Source organism: Nyctereutes procyonoides, unplaced genomic scaffold (genome assembly GCF_905146905.1).
Source record: "Nyctereutes procyonoides isolate TBG_1078 unplaced genomic scaffold, NYPRO_anot_genome, whole genome shotgun sequence".
NCBI lineage: Eukaryota > Metazoa > Chordata > Mammalia > Carnivora > Canidae > Nyctereutes > Nyctereutes procyonoides.
In genome coordinates this window covers 6,446,626-6,473,249 of record NW_026575140.1, presented here as the reverse complement: position 1 = coordinate 6,473,249, position 26,624 = coordinate 6,446,626, and the positions used below count along the sequence as shown (strand labels likewise).

Sequence of the window (26,624 nt, the reverse complement as noted above, 5' to 3'; positions counted from 1 at the left end):
GGCCGGGCGGCTCCCGCCGCCGCCGCCGCCGCCTGTCTGCGCATGGCTGCCCCGGCGGCCGCCTGACCGCCGCCCACGCTCCGGCAGCTCGGCGGCCGCGCGACCGTGCGGGAGCTGAGGGGCCGTGGGCCCGGCGGAGCGGGCGGGAGGGCGGCGCGGGCCCGGCAGGGCGGGCGGCGGGGAGCGGCGCGGGCGGCGGCGGCGGCGGGGCGGCCCGGCCGGGTCCTCGCGGGTCCTCGGCGGGCCCGGGGGAGGGCCCTCTTTGTGGCTGCAGTTGGCAAGATGGCGCCGGTGGGGGTGGAGAAGAAGCTGCTGCTGGGCCCCAACGGGCCCGCGGTGGCGGCCGCCGGCGACCTGACCAGCGAGGAAGAAGAGGGCCAGAGTCTGTGGTGAGCGCGCGGCGGCCAGGCCGAGCCGCCGACCCGGGGGCGCGGTCCGGCGGGGGGCGGGCGGGGCGCGGGGGGCCGGCTCGCCCCGGGGCTGAGCGCTTCTCCCTTGTCCCCGCAGGTCCTCGATCTTGAGCGAGGTGTCCACCCGCGCCAGGTCCAAGCTGCCGTCCGGCAAGAACATCCTGGTGTTCGGTGAGCGCCGGGGCGGGGCGTCGCCGGGGCCGCGGAGGGCCGCCCGCCGCCCGGGAGGCCGGGGCTAGCGGGCGCGGCCGGAGCGCCAGCCCCCCGCGCCCCGCCACAGACTCTGGGAGGTGCCCTTTGCGGAGGCCGGCGGCGCCGGCCTGGACCTGCCGCACGTTCCTTAGTCGTTTGGCCGCAGCGTCAGCCTTGCTTGAAGCGTCCCTGACGTGCTGCGCGGTCGCCGCGAGGTTCACCAGATCGCCGGTGTGGGGTGGGAGATGAGGGCATGAGGTTAGGGGACGAGGCCGGGGAGCGAAGTGACTCGGGGTCAGGGCTATGGGGAGTGGGCACCGGGGTCACTCCTTCATCTCCCTGAGGGGTGCCGGGTCGGGGAGACCCTGCAAAGCACGGGGGTTCCCGGGAGTCCTCACCAGGGACTTTCCCGCATTAGTCCAGCGCTTCTGCTGGGTTACCCGGGTCAGGTTGTTTAGTGGGTCTGGTCTCAGTTTCCTTCTACAAGTGAGGGCGTTTGATCGGGTCCATTGATCAGAGAACCCATTTGTGGAGCCGTTCCTGTAGGCTGGGCGACTGAGCACGGACATCCTTCAGACACTGCACAGGAATCTCAGGCGAATGAGGGACGATCCGTTGGTCGCCGCGCTACATGGTGCTGGCGTGGCCCGATTATGTGGGAGCATCACCTTGCTTGATGTTGTGTAAGAGGATGCTTTTGGGGTCAGGTGTCCAGAAGGATAAGTGTTAACCTGCAGGGGTACAGAAGGTTAGTGTTGGCAGGAACACAGGTGACAGGAGGGTGTGGGGGTTTGGAAGTTGCCAGAAGCTCCTTGTGGAAGATGATTAATGAAGTAAGTTGGGGCACATTGTGGAAGGCTGAAGAGTTGATGCTTTTTCCTGGAGGCTCTTGATTCTCAAGGGCCTTTTGTTTCTCTTCCATCCCCTAACCCTCCTCGCAATCGCTGGTTAGGTGGTTTTCTCAGTGTTTTTGAAGGGAATTATGGTCTTTAAGTGATTGCTACAGAAGGTCATAGAGAACCTTTAGAGATCTTCAACAACTGGGGCGTCAAGGTCATGGGGTCTGTGTTTTAGGGAATTCTGGCAGCAGCGTTGCAGGTGGCAAAAATGAGCAGGTATTGAAGTGAGACTGACGAGTGTTCACCATGGCCCAGGTGGGATGTGGAGTATCTGAAAGCAGTAGTGCCGTTGGGGATGGGAGGGCGCCTTTGACCTGTAGAGTGCCTCTCATTTTTCATGTCCTGTAATTCCGTATTATTAGATCCTAAGGGTCCCTAGTAATGTTTCTGGATGGTGGATCTGAACGTTTAAGAGATTTTTTTCAGAGGTGGGGGTGGTTGTTACTTGGAGGGGGAGGAAGAGGCGCTTGATAATTACTGAGACTGCTTCACAGAGTTTTGCTCAGGTCTGTAATTATTTTCATCAGTATCTTAGCTTTCAGGATGTTTATGAAAGAGAGAGGTACTAAAATCAAAAGTGAATAATAGCTTCTCTTCTTCATGATTGTGAGGCAGGATCAGACTTTTTTTAGTTCAAATTTCCTGGGCTTTAAGGTTAATTGTATTTTGAAAATTTTGCTTTTCTTACGGTAAAAGTTTATTTTGTGAGAAACTAACTCCACCTTTAACTTCCCCAATTGTAGGTAGGGCCTGTCAATCTACCTTATTCCTTTTTTTAAAAATAAAGATGACTGCAGTAGAGTATCATTTTAGATCTTGGAATTTGCCACCTTTACCACCACCCCCAACTGCTCTTACAGCAAAGCCTGCTTTGTTTATGATGAAAGCAGGTGAGACCTCAGCAGCAGGCTTTGCATGAAATTCTTACTTGTCACTTGTATAAGTGTCAAGACTCCCCATCCTTGCCCAGAATAAATGGTACACTTTTCCTTATATATATATTGTTTGTAGGTGAAGATGGCTCTGGTAAAACAACCCTCATGACTAAACTTCAAGGAGCTGAGCATGGCAAAAAAGGAAGAGGCCTAGAGTATCTCTACCTCAGCGTCCATGATGAGGACCGAGATGGTAAGTGAGGTGTTGGTCCATGGTAAGGGGTATGTGCACACCTTGGACTCTGTGGTTCTGGCTCTGTGCTGTGTCTCGGCACTCTCAATTTTCTGTTTAGTTCTAAGAGAGTCAGTCATGGAAATAGAGGAAATGTATGTCTTCGCAGGACTTTACCCATTTATTTTTAAGTTTACTTATTTAATCTCTACACTCATCATGGGGCTCAAATTCACAGCCCCAAGATCACGAGTCACATGTTCTTTCTGACTGAGCCAGCCAGGCGCCTCTACCCACTTTTCCTTTTTATAGTATGTTAGTCAAAATGAGGAATTGGGGCTGTTAGCTATTGCTCTGGGTAGCCCCTAATTAAAAGGAGATATTGAAGGTAGAGTTTCAGATGCACATAAAGGTAGTAAGAAAGATGTTTTTAAAAGCTTCTGAAAAAAATGAATACTTTTATAAAAGCTTTGGACTTTTCTATGAGGGGAAATGCTTGGCAGATTGATTGGGCACATTGTTACTCTGCCACTTTCTAGTGGAGAATCTAAAATTGGTATGATTCAGAGAATAACAGCTTAATAAATATTCACAGGAGAGTTTTCTGAGTCTTTTTGTGACAATGTAGAAATGCTAATTTCCTGTGTTTCTTTTAGTGGAGGAAATAGAGGCTTGGAGGTGTTCTCTCTTAATTCCTTCTCTAGAATATGGGTAGTAAGTTTCCACCTACAGGGTAGTTGGAAATATTGAAAATAGGTTAAGCACTCTTTTTTTTTTTTTTAAGATTTTGTTTATTTATTCTTGAGAGAGAGAGGCAGAGACATAGACAGAAGGAGAAGCAGGCTCCCCGAAAGGAGCCCGATGCTGGACTCAGTCCTGGACTCCGGGATCACGCCCTAAGTTGAGGGCAGACACTCAACCGCTGAGCCACCCAGGCATCCCCATAAGCACTCTTATAAGGATTAGATATGACTTAAAAATTATTTCTTGGGACACCTGGGTGGATCAGCGGTTGAGCGTCTGTCTGCCTTTGGCTCAGGACATGATCCCAGGGTCCTGGGATCGAGTCCCGCGTTGGGCTCCCTGTGGGGAGCCTGCTTCTCTATGCCTGTGTCTCTCGGGAATAAATAAAAAATCTTAAAAAAGAAAATTCTTTCTTATAATTATGAATTGGATTGGAGTAATCATTTTTGGTTACCGCTACTTCATAATGCCTGCTTTATAAACTTAAGCTTTATGAATGGCTCCAGAACAAATAATCATTGGTGCTAAGTTTCATTTGTAGAAGGGTTATCTGTGTAGCCTAAGGGTGATTTCGTTCACTTAAGGGTGTTAGATTACTTCCTTTATGTTTGCCCTTTACCCATTTAAACGGTAAAGATCACAGTGTGAGGATGATTATGTAAGGGAGCAAATCCCACCATCTCTGGTTCCCCATTTCTTTATTGCTAAAATGAAGAAGATGGACCTAGGTCCTTTCCAGCAGTATAATTTTTTGATCTCCAAGACTCATTTAATAGAGGTCATGGATAAGGATCGCTTACTAAACCTTGGACACCTGCATTTTATTAATGTTAACTGAGTGGTCATTTTAGAACCCCAGGGATTTGATTCTTGCTTCTCCTCTCCTGGCTTCCTTTGCTGTGCAGAACCTTGTCTGAAAGATACAAGAAAGAGAGAGATAGGAGGTAGGCTTGATGCTTAGGGTTCTTCTTGTATAAGGAAGACAGGCATTCAGGTGCCCAGCTGGACCCACCAGCGTCAGTGTGAGTAGGGCTGGGACTGAGGGGCCACTGAGCCAGGCTTAGAGGGCTTCATATTATCTGAGTCTTTTGCATCCTGTTTTTGTTGGGCAACATGGTTATTGTGGAAAGCATTTGGGTTTTGGAGCCACCGGCACTGATTCAGAGTCCTACTTCTATAATCACTAGTTGTGACTGGCCTAAGCCCTCAACACCTCAGCTTTCTTGTTTGTAGAATTGAGTAACAATAACTATTTTGTAGGTTGACGGAATGAGAGGTGGTGTGTGTTAGGTATAGCCGACTACTTGAGACACAGCGGTAGCTCTAGTACCTTTATCAAAGTATAAAACTTGGGTAGCCCGGGTGGCTCAGTGGTTTAGTGCCACCTTCTGCCCAGGGCGTGATCCTGGAGACCCAGGATCGAGTCCCACATCGGGCTCCCTGCGTGGAGCCTGCTTCTCCTTCTGCCTGTGTCTTTGTCTCCCTCTGTCTCTCTTTCTTTCTCATAAATAATAAATAAATAAATGAATGAATGAATGAATGAATGAATTTTTAAGTATAAGACTTGATGTAGATATTCTGTGAATTTTGGTAGCTACTTGTATTAAGATGGCATAACCATGTATCATGCCAAAGCATCATATTAACGATTCACTTGCTTTTGAGTTGAAGGACATGTCAACATTTATTTCAGATTCCTTAAGGTTGTCTCTCCATTTAGACCTACTTGCAGGTCTTTTTTTAATGGAGGAGTTGCCCTTACCAATGGCTAATTATACATCTTTCAGCAGTATTTTATTGTGTGATGTGAGTGGGTTACAAATAATAAATTTTGCAGACAATCACACAGGTAGAGTTAATGGTCTCTGGCTTGTCCCTCGTTTGTGGTAGGGCATGACACATCAAAGAAGCACTGCCTCTAGGGTTGTGAGCATCCGTTTAACATCACATGTGGTGTGTGTGATCTCCATGCACATGCCTGATGATGTGTGGTGGGCAGTGGGAAGAGAAGCTGAAGGAACCACGTGTGGTGAGGGGAAGACATTAAAATCAGTGGGTTCCAGGTACAGAGTAGTATCTTTAAAGACATCGACAGAATCCAAACCAAAACCAGTCTAAAATGTATTAGAGGGCAGCCCCGGTGGCGCAGCGGTTTGGCGCTGCCTGCAGCCTGGGGTGTGATCCTGGAGACCCGGGATTGAGTCCCACGTCGGGCTCCCTGCGTGGAGCCTGCTTCTCCCTCTGTCTGTGTCTCTGCCCCTCTCTCTCTGTGTCTATGAATAAAAAAATAAAAAAAATCTTTAAAAAAAATAAAAGTAAAATGTATTAGAAATTTTAAAGTGTAGCTAGATGTAGATGCCTTATTATATTGTTGAAGTACAGTCATGAATATAAAATTTTTAACAGCATTATGTTTTAATGAATCAGTTACACAAAAGATAGCTAACAAAATATAGGTTTTTAAAGTATTTTGGAATTTATTGGGAAAGAAGTTAGTGAAATGATACTTTTGATTGTAGGAGTTTTCCCTCAAGGCACTTTCGTGAGAAAAATATTTCTCAAAAATACCTAAAAATTTTTTATTTATTATTTATTTAAACATTTTATTTATTCATGATAGACACACACAGAGAGAGAGAGAGAGAGGCAGAGACACAGGCAGAGGGAGAAGCAGGCTCCATGCAGGGAGCCCGACGCAGGACTCGATCCCGGGACTCCAGGATCACGCCCTGGGCCAAAGGCAGGCGCTAAACCGCTGAGTCACCCAGGGATCCCTAGCTAAGCCCCTAAAAATTGTTTAAAGTAGGTTATTGTGGAAAATTATTTTTTATGATTTGATCATCTAGGTGTGATTTTGAAGCCCTGTGCTTCGTTAAATGACAGCAGTTGCACATTTGTGTGTATGTTTAACTTCTTATTATGGAAAACAAAAAATAGATATAGCATAGACTTAGGATCATACGCTCCGATGTGTTACTTGCCTTAAACAGTTACCTTAAACAGTTCTTCATCAGTTTTATTTCAACCATACACTCACTTGCTTCTCCACACTGGATTATGATGAAGCAAATTTCAGACATTATATCATTTTGTTTGCAGATCCTTCCATTTGTATGTTTAAAAGATAAGAATTTTTTTAAAAGAGTTTTTATTCATTTGATAGAGAATGTGTGAGAGAACAAGCAGAGGGAGGGTTAGAGAGAGAGAGAGACAAGCAGACTCCCCGCTGAAGAGAGTCCAACGCGGGGCTTGATCCCAGGATCCCGGGATAATGACCTGAGCTGAAGGCAGATGCTTAATCAGCCGAGCCACCCAGGTACTCCTGGAAGATAATGATTTTTAAAAACATAACTATATTCTTTTACCAAAAAAACTAAATCCTTAATATCACCAGGCACCCAGTAATTCATACCTCAATTTGTATACATTATGATTTTATCTTGGCATTTAAACACAAAGGTCCTGTCTCTTTGGCACCCTCTGTAGTATGTGAACACACTGCTTGGTGTGCCTGACAAGAAGAGCTTGTTAACCACGGGCTCTTCATCACAGCTTGCTGCCCCATTGATTGTTGATAGCTGAGGAAAATGGGTTATGTAGACTGTGGTACAGTTGACCAGTGAACATTTTAGCTTTTTTTGTTTGTTTAGATTTCATTTATTTATTTAGGAGAGACCCAGAGAGATGGAGAGGCAGAGACACAGGCGGAGGGAGAAGCAGGTTCCATGCAAGGAGCCTGATGTAGGACTCGATCCCGGGTCTCCAGGACCACACCCTGAGCCAGAGGCAAATGCTCAACCACTGAGCCACCCAGGAGTCCCAATTTTAGCTTTTTCTTATTGAAAGCTAAAATGGCTTTCACCCTTTATTCCTCAGGCTGGAGTCTTATTTAGATGTGGATTTAATGTATTATGGTAATTAAAATTTTTTAAAGACACTTTGACCAAGGATTACTGCCCACTGAGCACTTGGACTCTTTTCCAATGAGGATTTCTTTTTGTGTTTTGTGTGGAATTCTATGGTTGTCACCTTCAAGTTTTTTTTTTTTTTAAAGAGTATTTATTAGAGAGAGTGTGCACAGAAGAGTGGGGAAGGGTAAAGGGAGAGGAAGAAGCAGGCTCCCTACTGAGCAGGGAACCTGCCGCACTGAGGCAGGGCTCCATTCCAGGACCCCTGAGATCATGACCTGAGCTTAAGGCAAACACTTAACTGAGCCATCTGGATACCGTGCCCTCAGGTTCTTCTTGATGTGGCTTTTTTCAGCTGTGCTGATGGTCATTGTCAGGTAGTAACCTAGCTTTACTTCTTTTTTTTTTTTTAGATCACACGCGCTGCAATGTGTGGATTCTGGATGGAGACCTATACCACAAAGGCCTGCTGAAGTTTGCAGTTTCTGCTGAGTCCTTGCCGGAGACCCTGGTCATTTTTGTTGCAGACATGTCGAGGCCTTGGACTGTGATGGAATCTCTACAGAAATGGGCTAGTGTTTTACGTGAGCACATTGATAAAATGAAAATTCCACCAGAAGAAATGAGGGAGCTGGAACGCAAGTGTAAGTAAAATAGAATTTTCTTAATTGGAAAATTCACTAGTCCCTTGAATGGTTCAAGCCACCTTCCTTTCAGTGTCAAGAGGTTACAAAGCTTCCCTTACAGAATATTTGGTTTTCTTTGCACCATTTACCTCAAAATTGCTCTTACAAATTCAGTAGTCAGTATTTAAAGCAGTCTTATGGGACGCCTGGATGGCTCAGCAGTTGAGCGCCTCCCTTCTGCCCAGGGTGTGATCCTGGAGTCCCAGAATCAATTTCCACATGGATTCCCTGCATGGAGCCTGCTTATCTCTCTGCCTGAGTCACTGCCTCTCTCTCTGTGTGTCTCTCGTGAATAAATAAATAAAAATCTTATTAAAAAAAAGCAGCCTTATTCTTTTTTTTTAAGATTTTACTTATTTACTCATGAGAGACAGAGAGAGAGAGAGGCAGAGACACAGGCAAAGGGAGAAGCAGGCTCCATGCAGGGAGCCCGACGCAGGACTTGATTCCAGGTCTCCAGGATCAGGCCCCGGACTGAAGGCGGTGCTAAACTACTGAGCCACCCGGGCTGCCCCAAGCAGTCTTATTCTTAAGCATCACAGTTGAAGAAAGTAAATGAGTCCATATTCCTTGTTATCTTCATTGGTTCTTTTTTAAAGTAAGAGTTCTTCCGTCCCCCTCAAATTTGGATCAGTTTTGTGGGTCTTTACACTTCTGTGTTAGTCTGGCTGCTGAGTTAACATCAGTGGGTGTGGAGATTTACTGTGGGATCTGCAACTTGAGTCCATTGCGCTGGGATTCCATTGAGGCCCTATGGACTCTCTTTTTGACAGGTTTAAAGGAAGCCCTGTAAAAGACAAATCTTTCAGCTTCTACCTTCATTCATTTTGGGATCCAGCAAATAGGATTTTAGTTAGAAATAGAAGGTTTTTTTGTTGCTCTTGTTTGTTTGTTTGTTTGTTTGTTTTAATTAAAACGGAAAACTATTTTAAGACTGAGGACACCCAGGTCCTTTTGACAGCAGAGAACTTTCAAATTAAACGAAGTTTGTTTTGTTTTCCTTAATGTGATTCAGAAACTTACTTTTCCTTTCCCTTGCTTCTGTGCACTTACATCAGCTTCTGTCTACTCGCCAGGGAAATGGGAGGGGCAGGGGCTAGAGCTATGGCAGTGTTCAGCAGTAGCAGGCTTGGGCAGGGCTGGCTTTTTTCCACAGGATGACATCATTGCCTTTAGTGAATTAATGAGGACTTCTAGGGCATGACACACTGGATCTTCACGCTTACTGGCAGAAAGGTTCAGAAATTTTGATGTGCTTTCCAAATCAGAGCTCTTGCTGTGTGCCTTCCTATCATAAATTCCTCTTGTTCCTGTCTGACATTAGCTAAAACAGAGTTTATTTAACATCTAATTCTTTGGTCTGCTGCGTGCATGTGTGTTTCCTGGGTCACCCGCATGTGTGCTACAGTGGTTGTTATGCAGCTCAGCTCGTCTGTCTTCAACCACTGACCTTTCTAGATAATGCCTCTTTTTTCCCTGAAATAGAGACGATAAAGACTATTTCTTAGAATAGTTCTGAGGCTGAAGAGCTGTTTGTTTCTCACTGCACATTTAGCATCTTACCCATATTAATCGGTTAATGCCCTGGAGATTTCAGCCTCTGAATCTGTTTTCTGTTATAACCTTGTGAAGATTTTTAAAGCAGAAAACAAAGATCAAGCTAAGGATATTATTCTTTCCCAGATAGGGAAGGTATATGTCTTGTACTAGGTCTGTTCTAGGAATTGGAGATGTACACAGCTGATAAGATGCCTGCTCTTCTGAGCTTGTATTCCCATAAACTATTGAATTTATTTTGTGCTTAGTCATTGGTGTCTGTCACTTAGGATTAGATTCAGCTGCTTGTGACACAAAACCCAAATTAACAGTGGTTTAAGAATGAAGTTGATTCCTCTGTCCTGTAAATGAAATCCAGAGGTAGGCAGTTCAGGCCTGGAAAGCAGCTCTGGGAAGGCAGGTCAAGGACCCTGGCTTCTTTCTGCTTATTGCTTTGTCATCTCTAGGGTGTGGTTCTCTTCTTCGGGACAGCTGGAACTGTAGCCTTCACATCCGTGTTCCAGGCAGCACATGGAGGAAGAGGAAAGAAGAGCTGAAGGGTGCATGCTCAAGTCTTCCTAAGGAGGCTGGGAAATGTAGTTCTGTATAGCCATGTGTTCTGTGTATCAGGGTTGGGTTTGGTTATGAGGAAGAAGAGGAGAGGACACGGGAGGGCAACTAGCGATTGCTGGAACCATGTCTGTGCCTCATGACTCTGGTTAACCTTCTGAAGGCCTTTGTTTTCACCGCCCTTCCTCTGAGATGTTTGGAGGGTAATCATGTCTTTGTGTTGCTTGTTGAAGGAGTGCCTTTGTTAGTGCTGGCTTTAGGTTACATTTTCATAAAGCAGTCAGCCATCTTCTTGCTCATCAGAGTCCTGCTTTGCAGATTAATTGGACTCTAGGTATTGTATTGAATGGGTGAAGGGCTGTCACCCAGCCTAGTTCCCAATCCAACACCAGTCTCTAGTCTTTTAAGTTTGGAATGCTGCTCCACAGCGAGCCGCTCTTTCAGATTTTGGTTCCCCAGTGGTCCTGAATCTGACAGCTGTTTGGGTGGCAGTAATGGGGGAGGGCAGAGTAGCACCAGAGCTGCTGGAATGTGGTGCTTGTGTAGGTTAGTCTTTCTTGCTTTATGTCTGGGGCTTCCCTTGCTTATCAAGTATAGAAAAAAGATTAGGGGGCAGCCTGGGGGTGGCTTAGCGGTTTAGCACCGCCTTCAGATCAGGGCGTGATCCCAGGGTCCCAGGATCAATTTCCACGTCAGGTTCACTGCATGGAGCCTGCTTCTCCCTCTGCCTGTGTCTCTGCCTCTCTTTCTCTTTCTCTCTCTCTCTCTCTCTCTGTGTGTGTGTGTGTGTGTGTGTCATGAATAAATAAAATCTTTATATAAAAAAAAAAGATTAGGTACTGTCTGTGGGATCTTTCCAGGACTGTGGAACTAGTGGGTGACCAATGAGGTAGGAGGAAAAAGATGAGAGGTGGCAGCAGCTAGGGTACAACACTCTGATCTCCTTCCCCTACCCACTTCCGCAAGATGCTAAAGGAGGACCCCAGGTGTACTTTGAAATGTTGGCCATCCCACCATTAGAGAGAAATTATTAATGTGGTATGTGTTCAGCCTAAGGGAAATGCACATTTTATTATCTGAATTACACATTCTTCGTATTTATCTTCCCTTTATACCAACTTCTATGTATGCATACTTAACTCTGCCTTCCAACTTTCTAAAATTCTCATTTCTTAAAAACACATGCATGTTTCCTGTGGTTGCTAGATAGTCATAGTTAAGTCATTCCTTTAGACTGACTAGTCTAACCCAGGGTTTCCCAACTATTTTTACATCCTGGCATAAGTAGAATACAGCAGTTCACTCAGGGCACTGGGTGATAGAGTTTCCTGGAGCATACTGCTGGAGCTGCGCCCCCCACCACCCCACCGCCTCACTTTCCCATGGCCATTTAGCCAACTTGTAACTTGCTCCAGGCTCTGCCATGCTCCCTGTCTTGGAATTCCTGTTTGAGTGCGTCATGTGATGTTGGGCAGTGATAGGTGTTACCCAGACTTAAGCCATTGTATCTTCTATTGATTTGAAGATTTGTTGAAATGCTTTCAAGGATAAAATTTGAGAACTTGTGATTTCCTTAAAATCCTTCAACAACCATGCTAAGTTCATCAGAAAACCCTTCTCTGTTTTGTTTTGTTTTTTTTTTTTTTTTTTTTTATAAATTTTTATTTATTTATAATAGTCACACAGAGAGCGAGAGAGAGAGAGGCAGAGACACAGGCAGAGGGAGAAGCAGGCTCCATGCACTGGGAGCCCGACGTGGGATTCGATCCCGGCTCTCCAGGATCGCGCCCTGGGTCAAAGGCAGGCGCCAAACCGCTGCGCCACCCAGGGATCCCTGTTTTGTTTTTTTTAATACAATAAAGATCTCTTGACTGGAGTGTTTATATTGACAATGAAATTACATGAATGAGCTTAATAAAGAGAAGTTGTAGGGTTCCTGGCTGGTTCAGTCGGCTAACCGTCCAGGTAACTGTTGATTTCAGCTTAGGTCATGAGATCGAGCCCCAAGTCATGCTCTGCGTTGGGTGTGGAGCCTGCTCAATATTCCCTCTCCCCCTGTCCTTCTGTGCCATCCCCTTTCCCTCTCTTAAAAAAAAAAAGTTTGAAAAAAAAAAATGTTTGAAACCTGTTCTGTGGATGAAGAGTATGTGCACCTCTCTCTAGATTCTCTTTAATACAGTTATTTCCTTTTCTTTCTTTCTTTTTTTTTTTTTTTTTGTTTGTTATTTCCTTTTCTTAATGAGCATGTTGTAGATGGGACCAAAAGGTATTTTAGTCCTTTTGTCCTTTTGGGTGTAGAAGGATAGAGCTGTGTGTTTGCTGCTCTGGCTCAGAGTAGCTTTAATTATTATGTCCTTGTTCTCTGGCCTACATGTAAGCCTTGAAATACCCACAAAAAGTTATGGGTCCATGGACTTTGTGTTCACTTAGCTTAACCAGGGCAATGGACCATTTTCACCTTGAAGAAGGCCTCCCCATGGGATTGCACTCTTGGCCTGAAGTAATGACTGTGTGTGCCAAGAATTGGGCATTATGCTGCTGATTTCTTCATATGTTAGGCAGGAAGAGGTCCGTCAGCACCGCATAGTGACTCAGGATCTTCTAAAGATGAGATAGTCTATGAGAGTCAGAGAATGATGAGAAGTGGATGGGCTAGCCAAGCCCTGTGCGCTCCTTGGTTTGGACCTATGTCGGCTCTATGGAAACAGCATGTTCTTGTGGAATTCAGATGGTTTTACTTGGCCTTTTTTTTCTTTTTTAATGTTAGGTATATAAGAAATGTGGTTTATTTTTCCTAATAGAAACTATTAAAACCTTAAAAAAAATTTTTTTTAAGATTTTATTTATTTATTTATGGGGGGCCGGGCAGAGACATAGAGAGAAAGAAGCAGGCTCCATGCAGGGAGCCCGATGTAGGACTCGAACCTGGGACTCCAGGATCATGCCCTGGACCGAAGGCAAACACTCAATGGCTGAGCCACCCAGGCATCCCAAAACCTTAGAAATTTTTAAAACCTGTTTAAGGGATACTTGGCTGGTTCAGTTGGTAGAGCACGCAACACTTGATCTCAGGGTTGTGAGTTCAGGCCCCCACATTCGTTAGAGAGATTACTTAAAAATAAAATCTTTAAAAAAAAGGTAAACCAAAAAAAAATTAAAACTGATGTAAAAGCTGGATATAAGTAAAGCTGTCCAACAGAGGTATGACTGCTACTCTGAAGTTACAATGCTCAAAGTGAATGTCAGAATTTTGCATCACTACATCCAAATCCTTAATTTTGCAATAGGGCAGATTTGGGAATTTTGTCACCTCTCTTTATGTTTTGTGCTTATTACTGTCTTTTTGGTTTTCTAGAACTGACCTGTGTGGTTTTTATTTGTGTGTGATTTTCTTTTCCTTTTTTCAGTTGTGAAAGATTTTCAAGACTATATTGAGCCTGAAGAAGGTTGTCAAGGTTCCCCACAGAGGAGAGGGCCTCTGACCTCAGGTCCTGATGAAGAAAATGTTGCTCTGCCACTTGGTGACAATATGCTAACCCATAATCTGGGAATCCCAGTGTTGGTGGTGTGCACAAAGGTATGTGCCCAGGAATTCTATGTCTGGCTGGGTTTGGCCAGTGAACAGTCACCATCTAAAAGAAACTAAGAGGCTTTACTTGTATGTGTTCCTATGGGAGAGTTGTACTAATTCGGGATTCATTAAAGTACATTGATTAGGTCAGGCTAGAAACTATTGTCATATAATGTTGCTAATGGAAACATGACATCACTCACTTTGTTCATAGTTTGAGTTAATTTTTCTGTGAAGCACTGTCAGCTTTATTGAGTCAAACTCAGAACTAAGAGCAGTTTTCTTAAGGCTCTGTGAACCAGTTGTTCTTGCCTAAGCTGATGGTTAAAAAATAATATGGAAGAGCAGAATTATTTAGGGTTTTGATGTCTTAAAGTCTGTGGGATTTGAGATGATTTTCAGAAATAACGCTAAAAACAGAAGGAAGGGAACTCAAAGTTTCAGTTTGTTCTATCCTGTAGAATGAATATATGGGAATGAAAAGTTCAGTCATAGAAAAATAAAATTATTTCTCTTACAAAAAAAAAATTTAAAAACATTTTTCATTTTTGGGATGCCTGGTTGGCTCAGTCAGAAGAGCATGGGACTTGATCTTGGGTCATGAGTTTGAGTCCCACATTGGGTGTAGAGATTACTTAAATAAAGAAATAAATTTAAAACACAACATTTTGGGTTTCAAAAGTACTTTATTCCCAACCACAGAGTGTGCCATTTGCATTATATTCTGTGAGACAAGAGTTCTATGGTTTGTACAGTGCACAGCTATGGTCCATGGGCCTGCTTCTTGATGTGACTATTTGATTCTTAAAACAACTGTAAAGTGGGCAGTCCCAGTGGCTTAGTGGTTTGGCACTGCCTTTGGCCTGGGGTGTGTTCCTGGGGTCCCGGGATCAAGTCCCATGTTGGGCTCCCTACAGGGAGCCTGCTTCTCCCTCTGCCTGTGTCTCTGCTTCTCCCTCTGCCTGTCTCTCATGAATAAATAAATAAAATGTCTAAAAAAAAAAAAAACCAACAACGGTGAAGTGATCAGACTGTTAACATCCCCACTTTATGGCAGCCCGGTGGCTCAGTGGTTTAGTGCCACCTTTAACCCAGGGTGTGATCCTGGAGACCTGGGTTCGAGTCCCACGTTAGGCTCCCTGCATGGAGCCTGCTTCTCCCTCTGCCTGTCTCTGCGCCTCTCTCTCTCTCTCTCTCTCATGAATAAATAAATACAATCCTTTTTTTAAAAAAATCCCTACTTTATAGCTCTGGAAACTGTGGCCCAGGATGAAAGAAAAGTCTCCAGTTGCTTTTGGCTCTTGCTAATTAATAATGCTCAGACCTTTGGCTATGGCTTTCTTCCTTGGAATTATGGTGCAGTTCCCATCCTCAGCAGGAGGAGAAGCAAAAGATGACTTCTTTCTCTTTCTGTCTTCCTGCAGTGTGATGCGGTGAGTGTCCTGGAGAAGGAGCATGATTATAGGGACGAGCACTTTGACTTCATCCAGTCACACCTACGGAGGTTCTGCCTTCAGTGTATCCTTGGAGCACTGTGTCAGGGCATGGGAATACAGGCTCCCTTCTCTGCTAATCTCTTCTCTCCAGATGGGGCGACTTCGGAAAGCTAAAGTACTTCCTGAATCCAGAACAGTCTTCCATCAGGGAGAAATTGTATACATCTTTTTACTAGTTTTATATTTTACTGTATTAGAATTTGAGACTTACTAATTTGTGTCTTATATCACTTCTTATTTTTAATGCTGTGCATTTGATAAGACTTTCATATTAAGAAAGCAGATATGGGTAGTCTTACTGCCAAATTGCTTTTATTCTATTTTAGAAATCTTTTAAACTTTGCTCTTTTGCATAAAAGAGTAATTACCCAACACAATATTGTTTTAGATACCATAAAGTGTATCTTTTTTTTTTCCCCCACAAAGTGTTTCTTGTTTATGTTTTGTACTGCCCACGAGAGAGATACTGTGTTAGCAGTCTTTTGAGTCTTATTTCTGTAAAAATACAATAGCAGTTGTTGCTGCTATAGTCCTATACCCTGGGATATGGGAGTGAGGGATAGGTTCCTACCACTTCATCTAGGCCTTTTATCTTGTCCAGCTCAGTGGAGAGAGCTGATACGTATGAGGTACCCATCTTTTGTAAAAGATACGCCTAACAATAAGCTGGGTCACATATGAACATCTATCTAGGAACAAATCTGTGTACCTTGGATATGCTGAGGGTGTTTTCCTGGGCTGACCTTAGAGCCATTAACTTGACTGCTTAGGAACATAACCTTATGGGTCAAAAGATAGCAGTCTGTGTTAAAAAATGAAACATGTGGCCTGTGCCAGCATCGACATGCTTTTCACTTTTGACATACTTCATCTGTTACTATTATTGTTTTAGCTTTAAAAGTTTGAACATTTTCTACTGATCCTGTATTGATCAAAAACTGATTAACCTGTGAGTAGTTCTTTGAGGATTATGCTTGTATGTGTTTGCTTTTGTCTCCTGCAGTGAATTGGTTTTCCTTAAGCAAATTGATTAGATGGAGCAGCCTTGATTTACACATCAGTGAAGGAGGAGAAAAACCTCGACTTGTTGTATAAGTACATTGTTCATAAAACATATGGCTTCCACTTTGTCACACCTGCCTTAGTTGTGGAAAAGGATGCAGTTTTTATGTGAGTTCCTTATAGGTGATTTCAAATGCTACCCTTTATAGTACATTTGCTCTTCACATTTTATCCTTCCAAGTAAGGTGCCTTCTGTCTCTGTCATACACAGCCAGGTTTCTACTGCCTTGGAGCGAAGTGCTTGGGCTGGACCTCACAGGGGATAGATACACCCAGCTTCTTTCCAAATTACTTGCCATCCAGATACATGCCTGCTTCTAGTCTAAGAAAAGTAGGTTGAGTGAGGTCAGGAGTGCTGCATTTCTTCATTGAGAGCAAGGTGCCAAAACTTAAGCCAGCCATTTCTGCCATTTACTGTCAGCTCTGATAGAACACTGGCTGGAGGAAGGAGTTGAAATGTAGGGAGTTGGGCTTTGGGAACCCTGATGTCTTCCATTGAAGCATCTGATTTCTCTGCCCGTTGGCAGGGATGGTACAGGCACCATCATTGGTGTACCTATCAGCATGGGCTTTAGCTATATTGAATGCTTATTGTGTTTTTGGCATTTCATATTTTAGGAGCCACGGGCTGATGGTTCTGGGCAGAGACTTAGGTACCTGTTTGTTCCAGTTGGTGTCTTTCTGTCCCTGGAGAATGATGAGTGTTTTGGATGCATGAGTTAATGTTGAAGCTGTGGGATCTCTGAGAGAACTTGTGCTAGTAGATCAGTGTTTGTAGGCTTTTTCTCTTTTCTCTTGATTTGGGAATTACAGTTCATTCAGCAACTACTGAGCACTTCCTAGGTACCCAGGTTCTATGCTAAAGACACAGAAATGAATGTTCATATGGTCCCTGAATATAGTGTTGGGGGGCAGGGCTAGGGCAGTAATGGGGTGGTGGGGGCAGTGTGACAGGGAGGGTAGAGGGGCTGATGCCAGAAAGCTGAGTGTGTGTGTGCTAGGCAGGCCAGAAGTAATTGGGGTGGTGGGGAGGGATGGTTTCTGGGAGGGTTGAAGATAAGAAAGCCAAGAGCTCTTGGGACTGAATAGGGTTGCTTCCTGAACATTCAGGGAGAGCCTCATTTGGGCTGCTCACAAATGGCAGGGCTAGAGCCTTGGATGGATTTTTAGAGAATTGTTGTCTAGAGCAGTCAAGCAGGCATCAAAGACACAAGCTCAGTGAGTAGATGTGTGTGCCCAAATCACTTGGGATCCTGAAGAATAAGAATCCCAAGAAGACGGGTTGGGGATGGGTGCTGATCTGGAGAAGAGAAGCATCTCACCGCTTCTGAAGAATGCCTGGGTCCTGCTGATGTCTTGATCACATCTTCTCCCTTTGCATCTTTGATCCTCTTGTTGATTTAGCTATTTGGGAGCTATTGAAGTCTGCAAAACCATTTGGGTGGAGCACCTTGGCTAAAAATGCCATCTGGGTCATAGAGCTCTGAAGCAGAAGTTACATAGGGAAAGGGAGGCCTCTGAGAACAATTAGTTGCCATTTTTTACAGCTTGTAGAGTTCGCGAGTGTGTTGTGTAGGACATTTTGCAGTTGCTCTTTGAGGAGAGTCTGGTGGGAATGTAGGTTACTGTAGTTTAACTTAATGGAACCTGGGTGCCATCCTGCTTAGTGATACCAATTAGGGCAGCACCCATGAAAGAGCCTCAAGGACTCCTAGTGTCCCCCTGGTTTGGGGCCCAGGCAAGTGCGGGTCCTGATGCCTTGCTTTGCTCTACATCTTCCCACACCAGTAACATTAATGAAACAATCCATGAAAAAACTGTTTTCAGAAGAGTTCTCAGAGTTCCTGTACACCAAAGCCCAAGAGAAACCATCTCGTCCTGGGTTCTGTCCTCTGTGCTGTTTTCTGCATCCTCCGCTCTGTCAGAACAGGGCCCCTATTGTATCCTTGCTCTTCTGGGTGGAGTTGTGTGGAAACTCTAAGCACTTCCTGTGGGTCAGCATGTGTAGCCCGTGAGATCTCTTTCTGGCTCCTTAGATCTTGGGCCCCAAGAGCTCAGTCTAGAGCAGGACCTGCGATGTCAAGCTGATAGGTTATGCCAGCACTAAACTTTGACTTGTCTGCCACAAGCTACAAGGCAGCCCCAGCAACTACAGATCAGATCTTGTGGGAAAGGCTCTCTCACTGAGGAGCCTTCTTTAACCCAGAATGTGCTCTAAAGTGTGCTGTGAGGCAGTCCCAAGAGAAATCAATCCCTGTTGCCTTCCTTTTAGACCTGCAGGCTGGGACAATGAAAAGAAAATAGCCATTTTACATGAAAACTTCACAACTGTGAAGCCAGAAGATGCATATGAAGATTTTATTGTGAAGCCACCTGTGAGAAAGGTACCCAAGTCAGTCACTTTGAGTTGTACGGTTTGTGTTTTATATTTTGTTTTTTTTTGGGGGGGAGGGTATGGGAAAAGAAACCTATAAAGTATGTTGGGGCACCTGGGTGGCTCAGTCATTGAACCACCTACCTTTGGCTCAGGTCATGATCCCAGGGTCCTGGGCTTGAGCTCTGCATCGGGCTCTCTGTTTAGTAGGGAGTCGCCTTTCCCTCTCCATCTGTCCCTCCCCACTGCTCATGCCCTTTCTCCCTCCCTCCTTCCCCTCTCTCTAAGGTAAATAAATAATATCTTAAGAGATAACATGTTTTACACACTGACCCATTTTCGGGAGAAGAAAAAAGTAATTGGACGGCCTTTAAAAAAAAGGTCAGCTCAAGTCTAGTGTTAAGTACATAGTTAACTATGTAACTATGTACATAACATAGTTATGTTATGGGTGGTGGGCCATGAGTGATGGAGTGCCCACATAGGATTGGGTTGTGGTTTCCCACTAAGTCCTGACGGTGCCAGCACTGCCTCTGGATAACTGTCAGGAGATCTCTGTGTTCTTCTGATCTGCAGGCCCTGATCTGGGAGGTGTTATATAGAATCTACTAGACTTTAAAATGTCAATTGGTGACATGCCAAGCCTGTCTTGGAAAAGAGTTTGTTCCAGGCTAGAGAAACATAACTGTGCAGTTGCAGCAGGGACTCTTCCTCAGGCCTGTGTTGAGACCTGAACCCAAGATTCTTCTTTAGTTGAGAATTCTGACAGCAGGTTGGGTGTTCTTGGCCTGTGACCACAAATGAGTATGTCACTTCACTTCACAGCTGGTCCATGACAAAGAGTTGGCAGCGGAAGATGAGCAGGTGTTCCTGATGAAGCAACAGGTAAGAAGCAGCAGTGAAGCCAGAGCATAGGCCTTCTCTTGCATGAAATGCCAGTCCCCTGGGGTGAGGTTGAGGGCAACACAAAGAGCCTCTAGCATTAAAGGGGTTGTAACCAGGTCTCCTTGTTCCCTCCCATTTCTAGTGTTGGTACAGAGTAGGTGTTAGACTGTCTGCCTCAGGTGATCCCCTGCCTGTTTGCAGAGTCTTTTTTTTTTTTTAACTTATTTATTCATCAGAGACACAGAGAGAGGCAGAGACACAGGCAGAGGGAGAAGCAGGCTCCATGCAGGGAGCCCAATGCGGGACTCGATCCCAGGGCTCCAGGATCACGCCCCAGGCCAAAGGCGGCACTAAACCACTGAACCACCCGGGCTGCCCCTGTTTGCAAAGTCTTAACAATGAGAGGCTTAGTATTATTTTAAGTAGCCTTTCTCTCTGGAAATTAGGTTTCCTGGCAGTTACCAAGTGCCTTTCCCTCACTTCCATTATTTTACATAGCCCCAAACAGCAGGTCAGCTGACATATCCATTTTGGATAGGAGAGTAACTTCCCCAAGCTGACAGTTCAGAATGCAAACCCACTCTCACCTTTCTGTTCTACTAGGACTGTTAGGCGTGTCTCTTAGACGTGTCATGGGTCTGCCTGATGGTGCAGGCAGCTCAGCAGGTTGGAATGTTGGTGGTTCTTTTGCCAATTGATCCTGCCTCCTGTGGTCTCCTTGTTTTCTTAGCTCCAAAACTGTTTATTTGGATTATTTTTTTCGCCATATACCAAATTGCTAAATTTAAACTTTTTGCATGCATAGTAGATATAAATCTATGACTTAGTTGTTGTTATTGGTGCCCCCTAGTGGAATACTGGAAAGTGTTTCTGCAGACCTTCCCTGCACTCTGCAGGCCTTGGTTAATGGCCAGTGTGTCTGTCTCTTTGCAGTCACTCCTTGCCAAGCAGCCAGCCACGCCCACGAGAGCCTCCGTGAGTACCTTAAACTAAACAGGGGGTCAAGGCCCAGTGTTGTAAGCGTCTTCAAACTTTATGCCATTATTTCTAGGAGCATATATGTGTGTGGGCTTTTATATTTTTGAAGAGAATTTGGTTTCCCTAAAGGGCCAGGAACATAATAGGGACTTCAGAAAATGATGAAGGAATATAGTTCTGGGAAATAGAGTGAGCAGGCCTTTTTATCTTGATACGTGTTCTCTAAGGAGAAACAAGGTCTAGAAAGAGACTGAGCTGAGGAAAAACCTCCCAGTCCTGCCACCCCTCTCCCAAAACTGAAAAATATCCTTCAGAGAATGTCTTCGTTTTTGGAGTATGTATTTCCTGTTATTTTTTATGCCTGTATGTAACTTGGGCTGGTTTTGGACTTAGGAATCCCCTGCGAGAGGACCCTCTGGCTCTCCAAGAACTCAGGGCCGGGGAGGGCCAGCCAGTGTACCTAGCGCCTCCCCAGGCACGTCAGTAAAGAAGCCGGATCCAAACATCAAAAGTATGTATCCTGTCTCTGTGGAGAGTGTTTAGTCTTAGGCCTGAGCCGTGAAGGGGCTGGGTTACTGGGTTTGAAGGTGCAGACTCATGACAGCTGGGTTCTTTTCCCCAGGAAACAGGGCTATTTTCCATTTTGCCTCACTCAAAGGGAGGGGGCTCACCGTTGGCAGAGACCAGGGCCTATCCCTTAGTTGGAATCAGTGGCCCTTGCATCTTGCTCTGTGTAAGACCTCAGGCTATGCAGAGAGGAATGCAACATAAGTCATTTTAAAATGTGTGTTTTTAGGGGCTCATGGCTGGCTTAATTAGTGGAACATGTGACTCTTGATAGCAAGGTTGTGAGTTTGAGTCCTGTGTTGGGTGTGGAGATTACTTAAAAATAATTTTTTATTTAAGATTTTTTTTTAAGATTTTATTTATTTATTCAATTTTTTTTAAGATTTTATTTATTCATGAGAGAGACACACAGAGAGGCAGAGACCTAGGCAGAGGGAGAAGCAGGCTTCCCTTGGGGAGCCCAATGCAGGACTTGATCCTAGGACCCCGGGACCACGACACAAGCCGAAGGCAGATGCTCAACCACTAAGCCACCCAGGCGCCCCCAAAAATAAAAGATCTTAAATAAGTAAATTTTTTAGAACATGTATTTTGAAAGGTGCCTGGCTGGCTTAGTTGGTAGAGCATGTGACTCTTGATCCTAGGGTTCATGAGTTCAAGCCCCACATTGGGTGTGGAGATTACTTTTAAAAATAAAGTAAATACAGTAAAGTATATATTTTGAATCCTTGGTTTTGTTTCTCATTTTTATATAATTACCATTTATGAATTATGGGATTTTCTTCCCTCTTCACTTCTCTTGTCAAGGTCACTTACTTACTAGTTTAAGTAGCCCTTATCCCAATAACTTAGTAATACCCAAAGATGTTGGCTGCAATGAAACTCTCAAAACAAAATTTTATTTAATCCTTGCATGTGTGATAACTATCTCCTATTTAGAATGAGAGCTTTTCACAGCAGCTTTGGAGTGTTAAAGGCTTACAAAATTTTGAAAAACACTGCCTTGTAGACAGGGAGATGATGTGGAGCATGAGTTATATTATGTCCCCAAACAGATGGGAATTCTAAACAGGTTTGCTCTTAATTAATCATGCTAACACGTAATTAGCCTTGGCGGAGGCAGTATAAAAGGAATCATGGTAAATGAATGTGCTCAGTGTCTGGGGACGATGATAGCCACAAATGGATAATTCCATGCCGAAAACTAGTTTTGTGGTGATGTGATGCTTTTTTTGTTAATGTTTCCATAGATAATGCAGCAAGTGAAGGTGTATTGGCCAGCTTCTTCAACAGTCTGCTGAGTAAAAAAACAGGTTCTCCTGGAAGTCCTGGTGCTGGTGGTGTGCAGAGCACAGCCAAGAAGTCAGGTACTGAAGGGTCCTTGGAGACTTTTGATCTTGTGGCTGAGCAATGTTGAGGGTGGGGGATGGACAAGAGTGTCTGCTTTTCCCTGACATGTTCTGAACAGCCAAGCAAGTAAACACATCTCCAGCTTATACTGAGCAGTTGGGTGAATTGAGGTATATTCTAAACTGTACATGTGACCCTGGTGTCAGAACTATTGATTGGAGGTCATTGTCTAGCATGTAACATTGACATTTTATTTATTATATTTAATTTTCTGTGATCCTTTATAAAGATTTTTGTTCACTGTCCCTAGTCTTGCCATGAGCTGGAGCCTGTGAACCCTCCTGGTCTCACCAGAGGGGCATCATTTCCTCTTCCATGAAGCTCCCCCCTTGTCACACTCCTGTCTGGCAGCCCACCTCCTGTCCTTCCATGTGGGCCATAGGGCAAGTCTATGTCTTGGAGGCCTCTGAAACAAAAGAACTAAGTTCCTTGGGAATTACCCATTTTGCTAGGAAGCTTGGGGCCCTTTTAAAAAGGGTTTTGCTTTTACTTTTTCAGTGACTCTAAGGAATGTTAATACAGTGTTTTCCCTAATTGGTGTTTTCAGATGAAAGAAGGCCCGCAGGAGATCACTCCATCCTCAGGTCAGCCAGGCCTTCAGGGGCTCCTGAGTTCTTGGAGACTCTCAATCTGGTCTAGTGGCCCAGGCTCTGGGCTAGTAACCCCTCACAGGGGATAAGGGTCATTTCCAGGCCTCGTTAGCACTTGATAACAAAGGAATGAGTACTGACTTTGTGCAGGATTGAAAGGTCTGACTTTAGTCTTATATGATTATTGAAACATGGTATTTCCAGACTACCTATATGAGTTGCAGTTTATAATTAAAAACAAAACCAAACACTTGTTGTGTCTGAGGCACGGAAAGTAGTTTGAGCAGAAACTCACACACCACCTCTGAGAAGGTGGTGATGACAGTGCATGAGGTTGGGGTTGGGTGGTGAGAGTGTTCTCTGAAAGGCCCTTATAAATTTGGCACGAATGCATGCCCAGGCAGTTATGTATTCAGGGAACACAGACCTGTGATGTTAGGAATTAAGGAAGGGTTAAATTAGGGTATCTCCTTATAATCATTGCAATGAAAAAGACTTGCTTTCATTCTTATTGAGGTTTGTTATCACCATAAGTAATTATAGAAGTCTTTTAGTTAAAAAAAAAAAGTCTTTTAATTTTAAATATTCCTTTTAAAAAAATTATTTGCTGTTTTCTCATCACTGCTGCCTTCTTTTTTTTAAATTTTTTTAATTTTTTTAATTTTTTTTTAGGACAAAAGACTGTGTTGACAAATGTTCAGGAAGAACTGGATAGAATGACTCGAAAACCAGACTCCATGGTAACAAACTCTTCAACAGAAAATGAAGCCTGATCCTCCTTAAAAAGTGCATATGTAAAATGACCAAATAACTATGTATATTGATCTGCTAAGACAAGGATTTTTCTGATATGGCACATGCTATCAGTTTTTTGGGGCAGGGGAGATGAACTTAAAATATACTTCAGTGACTCGTCCGAGTATGAAATGCACATTTAGGAAGATTATGTGTCAGACCCCTTTGTTAAGGATAACCCTTGGACTCTCAGGCATGCGGCTCTCTCATGAGAAGCAAGTGCAGCTGGCTTCTGGTGGAAGGGAAGGTAGATGAGAGAAAGAGGGCCCGCTTTCTTTCAGAGTGGAGCAAATGAGACCAGGAAATCATTGATCAGAGGGTGGTTAGTCTGACCAGTTGCGTGTTAGCGAATTCACTTGTTCTTGGGAAGCAGATTAAGTAGCAGCAAGTCCAGGAAAGAGAAAGACTGAAAGGAGGAATGAGAGAAGTGATGGTGGGGAAGCTGAACGTTGAAGGAGATGAGGAAGGCGGAGATGAGCAGTGTGAGTAAATACTGTGTGTTCAGTTGAAAGTCGAATAATCATTTTTAAGACTTAAAATCAAAAGCATTTCCAAACTAAACACTAAGAAAGAGGGAATTAGACTTGTTCTGAATGCATCTTTAACTTCAGACAGATTTGTAGACTGTTGGGGGTACCTGAGTCAGGTGGAGCTGACACAGGGGTGGGGAAGATGGCAGCTGCTCCAGACTCGTATATGGCCCAGGCCATGTCCTCGTGGAATGTGCTGGGCTCCACGCGTGTGTGTCCTGACAGACAGTCACTATGGGACGTGTTTAAAGTCAGCAGTTACAAAATTAGTTTACTTTGAATTGTGTTTTCTAAATAGCTCCTGCTTTGTTTTTTAAATTAAAAAAAAAAAGTTTTTATACTACCACAGGCTGGCCTACTAATAGAGAATGGATAACCAACCTCTCATTTTACCATAATGCAATGTGCTACAGAAAGTTTGAGGGAGGTTTATAATGTAATTGCACTCTGATGAATTGGCTTGCACCAATCCCTGCCTTACGGTCTGTGGAAACCTTCACAGAGTTCCATTGATGCAAAAGGGTCTTGTCCTAGCTCTCTGCTCTGATCAGTGCTATCAGATGGACAAATAAGTGTGAACGTTATATATTGAAAATGGAAATGATACAGTTCTCTTGTTTGTGTTTTTCATAAAATGTAGCGTTTTTTTCCTAATGGAAATGAGTTTCAGTGTCTCCATTTAGGGCAAATTATTCACATCGTCATGTCGTACCACTATTCTGGAATGACTTCTGTGGATTTGAAATGGCACTTTTAATTTTATATGTGACACAGAATATTTGAATGCAAACACTACCATTAATTTAATGTATAAAACATTTGTTGTCAAACCAAGGGGAAAAAAAAAAACCACAGTTCACTTATGTGGAGTTTACTTTTTTTATGTGAATGTTTGTTGTACTGTGTCTGAGCATAACTTCCCTAATGTCATTACTTTTACCTACCACATTCGACTGACCACTAACATAGTACTGGGCATAACTTAATATCCTGTGTTATATAACAAGACTCTAAGACTGTCTTGAATTGCTTTTTTGTAAAGGTCTGAACACTGTTAAGGAGAAAGCTGAGTATTTAGTTGCCTTTCTGACAAAAATAAGTTTCTTGTGCCAGTTTTATTGTTAAAATTATACTTTTTCACCCCTTTTTAAATTCAGTTTTTGTTTTTAAATGTATTGTGGCTTCCAATGACTAGATTGTCTAGATAATGACAGTAAACTGACTGTACTAAGGATAGTTGTGGTGTAGTGACCAATAGATGCCCAAACGATTGTGACCATGTTCATGGTGGGGTCACTTAATCCCTCTATAGCAGCTAGGGTGGGGTGGGGGACAAAATGAGTGACCTCAGAAACAAAGAATTGTTGGAAAGGCACATGCCTACAGGGGATACAGTGTGATTTCAAATTTTAATGCAAAATTTTACTTTTAAAAATTTTTTGTCATTTAAACTGATAAGCACTTTTGTGTCAGTATAAAATGTACTAAAACTGATGAAATGCTAAGACACCTGTCTTGTGAGGAAAGGTTTCTTGGAGATCACTTTTAGTTTCTTATGACAAGTGGATGCTCCTAGTAACAAGACACTGGTGCACATAATGTCATGTGCTCAGTGGTTGCCAAAGTCTACCAACTTTGGGGAGCTGCAGGGTTCTTTTGGGGGGTGGGGGGAGGGGAGATATTTTTTCTTATTTTGGGGTTTTCAAGCAGTGGAACCAAAGGCCGAACAGTAAACAGCCTTTACTTTTTAAAGTAAAATTCTTTTTGTTTGCAGAATACACTTGTATGGTAGACTGTTAAAGACAATTTTATGACTATTTATATATATTATAGTGATTACATCTGCTGTTTGTCTTTGAAATGGAAAAATCAAAGAAATAGCCCAACCTTGAAGATGTGGCCCCAATATGGGCCAGAATTGGTCTTTCCTAAAAATGCAACGGGTATGCTGCTAGAATTATTTAATTTTGTTTGCACTTTTTTTTTGATTGGCATTTTAAAATCACTATTTAAACTGAAGACGTTGTCGTGTTTTATTAGTTTAACAAAGTTGAAAAGTGACTGCTCTGTACATCATGACCTTTAACAATGTTGATGCTGTAAGTGAAAGTTCACTGTCGTCTCTATACTAAGTTTATTAGTGTTTTTAACTTAAAATTAGGACTGCAGATTATTCCCCCACCAGCCTTAGTCCAGGGGTGTGGCTCTAACCGGATGCAGTTATGCAGTCATGTGGAACCTTGCTTTCTAGTGCTGGAAAAGAAGATGTCTCTAATTACTGGCTTCAATAAATACGAATCCAGACTGCTTACAA

The 26,624-nt window shown here is 43.8% G+C and overlaps 1 protein-coding gene across 1 annotated transcript; it reads left to right on the top strand.

Moving 5' to 3' along the window:
* The first annotated feature begins 249 nt into the window (after positions 1 to 249).
* Positions 250 to 26,624, top strand: DYNC1LI2 (dynein cytoplasmic 1 light intermediate chain 2). The gene is made up of 13 exons (XM_055306207.1): positions 250 to 389; positions 508 to 581; positions 2,513 to 2,629; positions 7,674 to 7,904; positions 13,460 to 13,629; positions 15,048 to 15,141; positions 16,154 to 16,289; positions 18,454 to 18,565; positions 19,381 to 19,440; positions 20,374 to 20,415; positions 20,812 to 20,929; positions 22,236 to 22,352; positions 23,658 to 26,624. Exons 1-13 carry the CDS (start codon positions 283 to 285, stop codon positions 23,756 to 23,758), a joined length of 1,479 nt encoding a protein of 492 aa, XP_055162182.1. The 5' UTR covers positions 250 to 282; the 3' UTR covers positions 23,759 to 26,624.

Bases quoted from the DNA above. Each gene is read 5' to 3' on its own strand.
- DYNC1LI2 (XM_055306207.1), top strand. From the start codon at position 283: ATGGCGCCGGTGGGGGTGGAGAAGAAGCTGCTGCTGGGCCCCAACGGG. The intron at 13,630-15,047 runs GTATGTGCCCAG...GTCTTCCTGCAG, and splicing joins TGTTGGTGGTGTGCACAAAG to TGTGATGCGGTGAGTGTCCT. The intron at 22,353-23,657 runs GTACTGAAGGGT...ATTTTTTTTTAG, and splicing joins GAGCACAGCCAAGAAGTCAG to GACAAAAGACTGTGTTGACA.